Source organism: Schistocerca nitens, chromosome 9 (assembly GCF_023898315.1).
Source record: "Schistocerca nitens isolate TAMUIC-IGC-003100 chromosome 9, iqSchNite1.1, whole genome shotgun sequence".
Taxonomy (NCBI): Eukaryota; Metazoa; Arthropoda; class Insecta; order Orthoptera; family Acrididae; genus Schistocerca; species Schistocerca nitens.
Window position 1 is genome coordinate 5,092,656 of NC_064622.1, and position 12,226 is coordinate 5,104,881.

At 44.5% G+C, this 12,226-nt stretch overlaps 1 protein-coding gene across 39 annotated transcripts in view; it reads right to left on the minus strand.

The window, feature by feature from the left end:
• The window catches only part of LOC126203575 (mucin-2-like), a 366,840-nt gene that overhangs the window by 32,810 nt on the left and 321,804 nt on the right, over positions 1–12,226 (minus strand). For all 39 annotated transcript variants that reach the window (XM_049937906.1, XM_049937910.1, XM_049937908.1 and 36 more), the window contains one exon: positions 7,550–7,759. In XM_049937906.1, the coding sequence (XP_049793863.1) occupies positions 7,550–7,759 (210 nt within the window). The remainder of the gene's footprint in view (positions 1–7,549; positions 7,760–12,226) is intronic.

Below are 12,226 nucleotides of genomic sequence, written 5' to 3' on the forward strand. Positions count from 1 at the left end.
ACTGAGTTTAACATTGTCGGGATAGGGCGCTCCAACGCCCCTTAATTAAAAAAATTAACAAAAAAGCTTCTGACAGGTGATAATATATGTTTAAAAAGCAAGTGTGCCACCAAACAATTTTTAAAAAATTGTTATCATATACGCTTTCTGTTCACTTCACCTCAGTGTTTACCAGAATACAATTATCGGTGATGGATGCAAACCAGCGGGAAGGAGGAGACAGAGCTTTAATAAATTTAAACAAAGAAGTTTTTGTTAGTGTATCTAAATATAAATTTATAATGTAGCACCGGTTATTAACTTTTTAAAAACAATTGATCATACATATTCAACGCCAAAAGTACGAAAAATTCGTTTTTAAGTAAATAAATACATGTTGATGGTGTTAGGACAGCAACTAGCCACAGATTTACTTTCAGTTCCTCAATTCAAAGGATACCGTTACCGGTTTCGAAACGTTGTGATTCATCCTCAGACGGTTTACACGCTTTCTTTATGACATGTGGTGTGTTTTTACAGATTAATTGTCGTGAAACGTCGGTTTCGAGTGTTTGTTTTCATAACATTAGTCCAACAGATGTGAATGCATTCCCACTGCATCCTCGTTGTTGCACACGTAAATAGTTCTCACTGAACACTAGATTTGTCGCTGAGATCACTTCTACCACGCACGAAATGATCTCAGCGACAAATCTAAAGTGTTCAGTGAGAACTATTTACGTGTGCAACAACGAGGATGCAGTGGGAATGCATTCACATCTGTTGGACTAATGTTATGAAAACAAACACTCGAAACCGACGTTTCACGACAATTAATCTGTAAAAACACACCACATATCATAAAGAAAGCGTGTAACTGTAAACCGTCTGAGGACGAATCACAACGATTCGAAAGCGGTAACGGTATCTTTTGAATAAAGGAACTGAAAGCAAATTTGTGGCTGGTTGCTGTCCTAACACCATCAACATTTGTCTTCAAACAACAGCCACGGTCTCCATCATGTCATCATATGACAAAATTGCAGAAATACATATATATCGAAAATACTACATTTTTAAAAACACATTTTTTTATTCACCTCTCCTTGAAGTAAAATACGGTATTATCTTCTAAAGAATGTTGGTAACCCAAGTCAGGGTTCATGTATAACCGCAAAGGCTGGAAAGGTATGTAAACGAAATGACTCAAGCCCGGAGACGGAGTAAGAATATTTATACACCTAACGTGGCTGTGGAGACTAATTTCCTTCGGTTGTTTCATTCGATTGAAGAAACTGACTGAACGAAAAAACAATCGCCTGGCCAGTTGGTGGTTAAAAGCAGTCGATTGTCCCACTAATACGGTCCAGGACTTCCTTAGAGCAACACACGTCATTCCGAATGGAAATAAATCGAAAGATGTAAAGGTAGTTTCGAGGTTACACCAAGGGAGTATTATATGGCTACTGCTGTTTGCAATTTCTGTTAATCATCTGATGAATAACAACGCTTTTATCCGCAGGAAGACTGGGACGCCAGAAGAGTGAAGTGAAATGCAGGACTTCCCAGGGTGTAGGGACTGGCAGTTGACACTGAAGGTAAATAAGTGTGTCGTGAAGGTAAAAGGTAAAGTCTGCAGCGCAGGCGTGTGCCCGCACTGTCAGGCTGACCACAGGTGGAGTGCGACCTTTTTATTTGCGATTGTGGTGGAAGAATGAGGAGTGGCTACAGACTGTAAAAGGAGTATGACCCGAGCCGCTTCTCCCTGTCTTTGCCCGCTGCCAGTTCTCAAAACACCTCGACCCTCATCTGTGGGGGTTCTGATTTATTCGCGTTTCACTCTGACTGTCCTGCCGCTTGATCCGCATCATGACACAGCATAGAAGTTCAGTCAAAGAAATAATCATAGGAGCCTCTACTATGTTACTTGTAGTACAGTCAAGAGAAGGAAATGAAGTCGCCCATTACAGTCACAGTTATAGTTTTATCCAAAACGAAGAACGTGACTGCAGGATCTGTATAAATTTAAATATGTTAAATCGAATCTGCATACCAAAATGTATGAAAAGAGACCAGTCGAAATGGTTCGACGCTTTTTCACCTCATTAAATAGGATTAACAGAAGAGGAAGAGAAAATCCAACGAAGGGCAGTGCATTTCGTCACTGTATCGTTTACTAAGCGTGAGAGAATCATGGAGATTCTGTGTATCACGGAGAAGGTTACTGTTGAAATTACAAGAGCGGACGTTTGAAGAAAAGTTTTGCAAGATGTTACTTCCTCACATATGTCTCGCAAAACGACGACGACGACAAAAACAGGGAAATTATAGCTAGTAGAGAAGTTTGTCGACAGCCTTTTATGAATGGAATAGAGAAGGGGGAAAATGTTAGTGGTACTAGCCACACAACATCAAGGTTTTGTTGAAAGACAATCATTTCTCTAAATGTGTCAAAATTCCACAGATTCGAGGTTACCCCACATCGCATCGCTGCGTCCCGTCCTCCCCCCCCCCCCCCCCCCCCCCACCCCCCACGGACATCTAAGGCCCGTCTTACGAGAGCGACTTTCTGATCAAAATCGAATACTTAAAGTGCGTGCGCCTTTTGTGCCGACGTGAAAATCAGGAATCAGTCATGATGCGAGCGTGCCTACGACGCCAGTGACCTAAGCTTTGTGCCAAGTGTGGCGTTCTAAATCTCCGAGTGTGCTGCACACTGCGCATACGCAGAAACAAGGGAGTATGGTGAGAGCTGCTGGCATCTGACGTCAACCTATCGTGGCTGAGCTCATTCCTATTATACAAATTGATTTTGTGCTTTCATATCTTCTTAATCTTTATTGTGTGGTTTGCTTTGTTTTCGTGAGACGCTGAAAAACTATGCGAGGTCCTGGTGTTTTTCCTGTTAGTCTTCTCCTGCAAGGGATACGAAATGTTTGAAACCAATAAGGTATTTACGTTTCACAGAGAAAAAGTCTACACCCTGCGTAACTAGGAACGTGGATAGATAAACGTGTTTTAATGAAAATTATTTCAACAGTGTACACGTCAGAAGTATTTGCCGAGAAAAATTATTTTCGATTTTGTTTGCAACTTAGTCAGAAAAAATACGTGGCTCATTCAGAAATTAAAGAACCATTTTTATATAGAAATTGTTGTTTGATTTAATTGAACGAAACTGTATTTTACATACAATTCAGTACCCAAGTTACTTTTCTACCTGGTCACCGTTCAAATTTAGGCACTTCTCGAGCCGTTTTACCAGCTTTTCTGTGACTTCTGCATACTCAGTTGCCGCCAAGTTGCTGAACCACTGAGTAATGGCTTCTTAAGTTCGCCATCACTTCCGCAGCGTTATCCACTCAAGAAAATCTTTCAGTTTGGGGAATAAGTGATAATCACTTGAGGCTAAGTCTGGGCTGTATGGCGGATGTTGAAACATTTCCCCTTGAAACCGCTGAAGCAAACCCTGTGTTAACTCGTGCAGGAGGCAATTTATGGTCTCACCTCCACACTTGTAGTCGATGAGCAAGACACCCTTGCGATCCCAAAACACCGTAGCCATAATCTTTCGGTGCTCAAAATTTGTTTTGCTTTCTTCGATTGCGCTGGGTATTGTGAATGACGCCATTCCATTAACTGGTGCTAAGTTTGTGGTGTGAAATGTGATATAGAAGTCTCATCACCAGGGACAATGTGATTCAAAAGTTGGTTGGTTTGGGGAAGGAGACCAGACAGCGTGGTCATCGGTCTCATCAGATTAGGGAAGGAAGTCGGCCGTGCCCTTTCAGAGGAACCATCCCGGCATTTGCCTGGAGTGATTTAGGGAAATCACGGAAAACCTAAATCAGGATGGCCGGACGCGGGATTGAACCGTCGTCCTCCCGATTCAAAAATCTTCACCATCCTTTCCACAGCAACTCAGAAAAGTCAATGCAGCTGCCATTCGTTTGGCTTTTATGTTTGTCTGACAAAATTCGAGTAATCCACACGGCACGCACACCTTTTTATAACTCAGATGTGTACTAACAGCCTCGAAATGTCTGGAAAGTGTAGTGTCTTGCGGTCAGCAGGAAAGAACTAACGGTCAAGTTTGAACACACTTTATTTAACTAAAACGCCTTCTCGGCGTGCACTGATTTCCAAACTCAAGAACAACAAGAAACGAAATAATTGTTGTGGGAGCAAAAGCCAGATAAAAATTACAAGACAATGAAAAGGAGTAATAACAACAAAAATACTACACTACACAATTCCAGAGTGGTGTTACTCCCAACAACATACAAATTTCTACAGAAGACTAGGGCGAGTGTCTACTGGGCTACAGCCGGTGTAGGTATTGGCCAGAGCTGTCCTACCTGTAGGTACACACCGCTGGTCTGACTCTGCTGGTGTGCTCATAACACCGATTCTGTGGAGTGCTACACTCAGTCACATTAGGTCCAATTGGTGGGTCTCTATCACATGGCTTTTCACGAAGTAGTGTCGTGTTCATGTAGAAAGTCTGTTGATGTTCACATTTACTGGAGGTGTCTTGATACAAGTTCTCGGAGGGAGGTCGGCAGCCCACCTTGCTTGTCTGTTGTGCGGGCCCTCTAACTGATACGGGGCCGCTACGACAGAAAGAATGAGTGCAATCCACTAATTGTGAAACGCCTGTCCTCCTGGATTTTTGTTTCAAGTCTTGCTTCTTTATTTCTAATATAGTTTACGCTAATAAAGAGATAAATACAGCAATCAGGTTCAAAATGATGTAGGATGCAGTAGTTACTTGCATATTAAGATGCTTGCACGGAGTAGCGTAGTGTGGACAGCTGCATCAAAGCAATTTTCAGAGAAGATTGCAACAACAACAACAACAACAAAAACAATAACAACATTGTTATGGTGATGATTGTCACTGTTTAAAGAGTCTGCTATTCTTTGCCCGTTATGTTAATTAAAAAATAATGGGAGTCTTCAAAATGTAAATACATGGTAAAGGTAGAATACTTAAACTCTGAAATAGTGGCTTAAAGGAGTTTCTAGGTTTACATCCTTTATGATTCTAACAGCGTTTTTTGTATTCTCAAAACTCACTTAGCTGTTGCAAAATTATCCAAGAATATGACCCCATATTTAAGGTGGGAAAGAAAACAGGTATAATAGGCATTCTTAACTATGTTTTCACACGATGTCCATATTTTAAATAACATTGAAATTGATGCTATTTACATTTTTCACCACAAATTTAGTGATAGAGTTAATAAGTATTGTTAGGCAGCTAGTCATACACCTAGATCTGAAACTGACATGGTAACAATAGGCACACGCTCAGAAGGTATGTAGCAAGCAGTTAAAAGCGGTTTCATCCTTATGAAATGGGGACCGTAAACAGTTGTTTGCATGCTACACTTTCCGCTGTTAAAATTTTCTTCTTTCTGTTACTCTTTGTGAGTAATCTACTTTACACCAATAATGCAGTATTCCTGCTGCAAAAGAAAACAAACAAGAACTACCAAATGACTATTGAATATGCGACTGGGTGATGTCACCCCTCTCATTGTTTTATAACGTTAATGGTATTCGCATTATTCACTAAGAAAATATCTTATTCGAAAAGGAAACAAAAGTTGAGTGAGTCATTATCACAAACAAGTAACTTACACAGACCTGACCCTATGTATGATAGTAATCTAGATTTCGCTTTTATGCTGAAGAAAACTTAATAGTTCTAACTTTGCTGGGATGAAGATGTCAATGAACTACCTTTACCAGTGATACAGATGCTTAGAGAAATATGAGAGCTTGATGTCATACACCAAGCACTAACAGAGAAGTGTTTGTGAAATTTGAAAGTTGTTTACTTGGTGTTAAGTAAACAATTGTACAACATGGGTATAGAGTAATAATTGTATTTAAGATAACTGTTTAAATGTAATTAAAGTAATCCACAATATGCCAGTAACGTGTGGTATGATCTTGTTATTAATTTTGCGAGAAAGGCTTCAGTACCACAATACATTTTTCAATGTTTAATGCACAAAAAATGTTGACTGTTGTTTAGTCTTGAGTCAATTTCTACAACGGGGTCACACACATACGCTACAAAAAAAGCAATAACACGCTTTCTTTCTGTCAGGCGTAGATTCTTAAAGTACAAATGAGGTGTAATTAGTATAATATTTTCCCTTTAATATCAATCAGCTATTTTAGTATATCCTCTAATTTGTTCAGTGGATAGGGATAACTAAAGGATTAAAACGAGGAAAAGTTGGCGAATTTTATAGTTACGAATATACACTGAAGAGCCAAAGAAACTGGTGCACCTGCCTAATACCATGTAGGGCAGCTGCAAGCACGCAGAAGTGCCGCAACACGACGTGGCATGGACTCGACTAATGTCTGAAGTAGTGCTGGAGACAATTGTCACCATGAATCCTGCAGGACTGTTCATGAATCCGTAAGAGTACGAGGGCGTGGAGATCTCTTCTGAACAGCACGTTGCAAGGCGTCCCAGATATGCTCAATAACGTTCATGTCTGGAGAGTTTGGTGGGCAGCGAAAGTGTTTAAACTGAAAAGAGTGTTTCTGGAGCCACTGTGTAGCAATTCTGCACGTGTGGAGTGTCGTATTGTCCTGCTGGAATTGCCCAAGTCCGTCGGAATGCTCAATGGACACGAATGGATGCAAGTGATCAGACAGGACGCTTACGTACGTGTCCCCCGTCAGAGTCGTATCTACACGTATCAGGGGTCCTATATCACTCCAACTGCACACGCCCCACACCATTACAGAGCCTCCATCAGCTTGAACAGTCCCCTGCTGACATGCAGGGTCCATGGAATCATGAGGCTGTCTCCGTACACGTCAATCCGCTCATTACAATACGAAACGAGACTCGTCCGACCAGGCAACATGTTTCCAGTCATCAGCAGTGCAATATCGGTGTTGACGGGCCCAAGCGAGGCGTAACGATGATGTTTCGTTGAATGGTTCGCACGCTGACGCTTGTTGACGGCCCAGCAATGAAATGTGCACCAGTTTGCGGAAGGGTTGCACTTCTGTCACGTTGAACGATTCTCCTCAGCCGTCATTAGTCCCGTCCTCGCAGTACCTTTTTCCGGCCGCAGTGATGCCGGAGATCTGATGTTTTACCGGATTCCTTATATTCACGGTACACTCGTGAAATGGTAGTGCTGGAAAATCCCTTCTTCATCGCTACCTCGGAGACGCTATGTCCCATCGCTCGTGCGCCGACTCGTTCAAACTCACTTAAGTCTTGTCACCGGTGTGACAACTGCGCCAGACACTTGTCGTCTTATACAGGCGTTGCCGACCGCCGCGCCGTATTCTGCCTTTTTATAAATCTCTGTATTTGAATACGCATGCCTACACCCGATTCTTTGGCGATTCAGTGTACAATCACATTCCACTCGACCGAAGAGTTCGGCACATAGCCAGTCGCGTACAGCAGCTAGTCACGTGATGTCGGTTTCCGGTCCGAAACGTCAACGGAGCTGTGCGTTTTACTGGCGCGAGACGCTCCAGTGTGAAAGGGGGCCGGGGTGAGGCGGCTGGACTCACGCACCTGCACGACTACGGTGTCGGTGAGCGCCCCTGCGGCGCCCGCCAGGTCGGCGACGGTGGCCGTGAAGGAGACGCCGGAGTCCGGCAGCTCCGGCGCGTCGGCCCGCACGTAGACGGCGCCCGTCTCGGCGCCCACCGTGAAGTGGCGGCTGCCCGCCGCGTCCAGGCTGTAGCGCAGCTCCGCGTTCTCGCCCTCGTCCGCGTCGGTGGCCTGCGGACAAGGAACACTCGCTGACAGTGCCGGGCACGAGGAACGGAGATCACAGTTCAACACCCCGTCAGTTAGGCAATCAGTTTCGCGATCTGTGGATAATTTGTACGATTATTTACACTACTGGCCACTAAAATTGCTACACCAAGAATAAATGCAGATGATAAACGGGTATTCATTGGACAAATATATTATACTACAACTGACATGCGATTACATTTTCATGCAATTTGGGTGCATAGATCCTGAGAAATCAGTACCCAGAACAACCACTGCCGTCCGTAATAACGGCCTTGATACGCCTGGGCATTGAGTCAAACAGAGCTTGGATGGCGTGTACAGGTACAGCTGCCCATGCACCTTCAACACGATACCACATACATCAAGAATAGTGACTGGCGTATTGTGACGAGCCAGTTGCTCGGCCACCATTGACCAGGCTTTTGAATTGGTGACAGATCTGGAGAGTGTGCTGGCCAGGCCAGCAGTCGAACATTTTCTGTACCCAGAACGGCCCGTACAGGACCTCTAACATGCGGTCGTGCATTATCCTGCTGAAATGTAGGGATTCACAGGGATCGAATGAGGGGTAGAGCCACGGGTCGTAACACATCTGAAATGTAACGTCCACTGTTCAAAGTGCCGTCAATGCGAACAAAAGGTGACCGAGAAGTGTAACCAATGACACTCCATACCATCACGCCTGGTGATACGCCGATGACGAATACACGCTTCTAATGTGCGTTTACGCGCCGTCGCCAAACACGGATGCGACCATCATGATGCTGTAAACAGAACCTGGATTCGTCCGAAAAAATGACGTTTTGCCATTCGTGCATCCAGGTTCGTCGATGAGTACACCATCGCAGGCGCTCCTGTCTGTGATGCAACTTCAAGGGTAACCGCAGCCACGGTCTCCGAGCTGATAGTCCGTGCTGCTGCAAACGTCGTCGAACTTTTCGTGGAGATCGTTGTTGTCTTGCAAACGTCCCCATCTGTTGACTCAGGGATCGACACGTGGCTGCACGATCCGTACAGCCATGTGGATAAGATGCCTGTCATCTCGACTGCTAGTGATACGAGGCCGTTGGCATCCAGCACGGCGTTCCGCATTACCCTCCTGAACACACTGATTCCATATTCTGCTAACAGTCATTGGATCTCGATCAACGCGAGCAGCAATGTCGCGATACGATAAACCGCAATCGCGATAGGCTACAATCCGACCTTTATCAAAGTCGGAAACGTGATGGTACGTATTTACCATCCTTACAAGAGCCATCACAACAACGTTTCACCAGGCAACGCCGGTCAACTGCTGCTTGTGTATGAGAAATCGGTTGGAAACTTTCCTCGTGTCAGCACGTTGTAGGTGTCGCCACCGGCGCCAGCCTTGTGTGAATCCTCTGAAAAGCTAATCATTTGCATATCACAGCATATTGTTCCTGTTGGTTAAATTTCTCGTCTGTAGCACGTCATATTCGTGGTGTAGCAATTGTAATGGCCAATAGTGTATAATGATGTGGGATGAGCCACTTTACATCCAGAATAAATGGTGGAAACTCCAGGATGGAATACCAGCAATATGGAAAAGGTAAATTGCTACGCACTACATAGAGGACATGGTGAGTTACAGGCAGAAACAATGAATAGACTGCTAACCTGTTAGCTTTCGAACAAAAACTCCTTCATTCCCGTTACTCACCTGGCCTCGACCTTCAACAGTCCCTGTCCTCCACCCAATTCCCTGCTCCCACTCTAGCACTCTCCATGCCGTCTCTTCCCCTCTGCCCTTTGCACCTAGCAGCCTATATCGACCCCACACGCCCCTGCTCGCTCGCACAGCAGTAGGTGAGCTGCCCCCACACATACCCTGCTATCCCTACTCCTCGCCCTCTGCACCCCAATTCTTCTCCTCACGATCTAGTCGCTAGCGTTGCTGCCTCTGGATCACGGGGTCCCAGGTTCGATTCCCGGCCAGGTTGAGGAATTACTCTGCCCGGGGACTGGTTGTTTGTGTTGTCTTCATCATTTCATCATCGTCATTCGTGACAGTTGCTACACTGGATTGAGTTAAAAATTGGACTGTGTAAAAATTGAGAATTTGTACGGGCGCTGATGACTGCGCAGTTGAGCGCCCCCCCCCCCCCCGCCCCCCCCCCCCAACTAAACATCATCGTCCTTACGCCCCTGCTCGCTCCCACAGGAGCAGCTGATCTTCGCTCACACCAATCCCACTATCCATACCCCTCTCCCTCCGCACCCAAATTCTCCCCCTTACTCCCATCATCGACCACGAATTGCTGCTCACGTCAGAAACAGGCGCAAAGTGCAGTTGGGTCTGAGTGGCAGTAGACAGTAGCTATGTACGAGGGTGAGTTGTGCTTGTGTGAGTGTGTGTGTGTTTTGTGCTTGTGAAGAAGCAGAAAAAGCTAAAAATTTAGCAGTCTTTTAATTGTAGCTATCTGCACTCAACGCCTATTCCTATTACATTCACATTACAAATTTGTGTGAAAATATGGCTACGTGTTTACGATTAACATTTTTTTAACACAGTTGTGAACTTGTAATTCCTACACACCACCTTGTACACGTTACATAAATAGAACTTCTTCCACAGAATAGAAGGAATTGTGAAGGAGAAATTGCATAGAGGGAAGTAACAACTAAACGATTTTCCAAGTTGATGCCTACAATCTAGGATTCTGGAGACATACCACCATACTTTCAGAAAAAATACTGTCTACACAACTCAAAAATAACGTAGGCACGTGACGTATCTAGCAGTAGACGTTACACATAAATTGAACGAAGAGAGAGTGGTTTTAGTGGAGTAGTATCTGAAACCAAAATATAAGGGTCAATCAAAAAGTTTCGGTTTCAGATCGCTGTTGCAGCATACGTAAAACGCTGCACGACTCTGATGTGGGTATATAAGCACCGACCTGTAGGCAAGATATCAGTGAGGAATTTGTGTCTCTCTGAAGAACATGCGGAAAATGTGGAAATGTGAACCGTGGCCTCGTTATTATCAAATACATCCAAACGCCACCAACATGCTATTATTTTTTTCTTGGCTGCTGAAGGACAAACACCAGTAGACATGAAAGAAGACTGTGTATGTCTTTCGAAGACCACCATTGTGGGATGGTGCATCAAGTCCCGTGGTGGTCGCGTTTTGACACAGGGTGCTGGTCGACCTGGGAGGCCAGCCTCATCCATTATGGGAAGCAACAGATGGGAGTCGATGATGCAGTTAGAGCAGGCTGGCGCGTCACACCACTCGTGCACTCTCAGACGATCTCGACATCACCTTTGTTAGTGTGCAAAACATTACCTGGCAGGATTTAGATCTGCAGCCAGTGGATACCACAGGACTTGAATGCCAAACAAAAAGCAAATCAGGTGGCTGTTTACCTGAAGCACCTGATGCATTACAGTTTTAAAGCCAGCATGTTCCTTGGACGTAACGTTACAGGCGACAAAAACTGGTGCCACTACTGGGAGCCACAGTTTAAAGAGTCCACATTGCATTGGTGTCACCCATTGCCCTCTCGTCTCAAGAAGTTCAAGAGCCAGCCATGGGCTGGAAAGGCGGTGTTCACCCTGTTCTTTACTAGGACCCATTTGCTTACTGATTCCGAGGAACCTGATGTCTCCATCACTGGGTAATGGTGAAGTTACAACTCCAGTGGGAGGCATCTGAGCACCCATATTGTCGTTCTGATCTCTGCCCATGTGATTATCACGCCCTTAGTCGCTCAAAAAAGGCCTTGAAAAATCGGCGAGTCCTATCGCACGAAGGTGTGTAGCAGGCAGTAACGAACTTCTACACAGAAGGACACAGTGTTTTACCAAATTGGTGTCTTCAACCTGGTGCGTTGGTGAGATGATTGCCTCACTGCTCACTGTAATGGCTGGCATACCGATTCTGGAGAGTACCGCTTTTGAATGAAAACTTTTTGATCACCCCTTATAATTTTAAGAACATTATTTACCACTTCTTCTCTTGATTTATGTATATTTGGATTGATTACAATACCAGTGTCATCCTCAAGAAGTACTAATTCCGCTTGTTGTATATCAGAAGGAAGGTGGTTTACATATATTGAAACAATAGTGGACCTAAGATTGGGCCTTATGGAACATCAGAATGGATTTCTCCAAAGTCAGAAGAGTCTCTGCTGCTTAGTTGAATTATTAAGTAGAACTTTCTCATTCTTTTGGTTAGATATGACATTATCTATCCATTGATTATACCATCGCCGGCCGCAGTGGCCGAGCGGTTCTAGGCGCTTATCCGGAACCGCATTGATGCTATGGTCGCAGGTTCGAATCCCGCCTCGGGCATGACTGTGTGTGATGTCCTTAGGTTAGTTAGGTCTAAGTAGTTCTAAGTCTTGGGGACTGATGATCTCAGATGTTAAGTCCCATAGTGCTTAGAGCCATTTGAACCATTATACCATC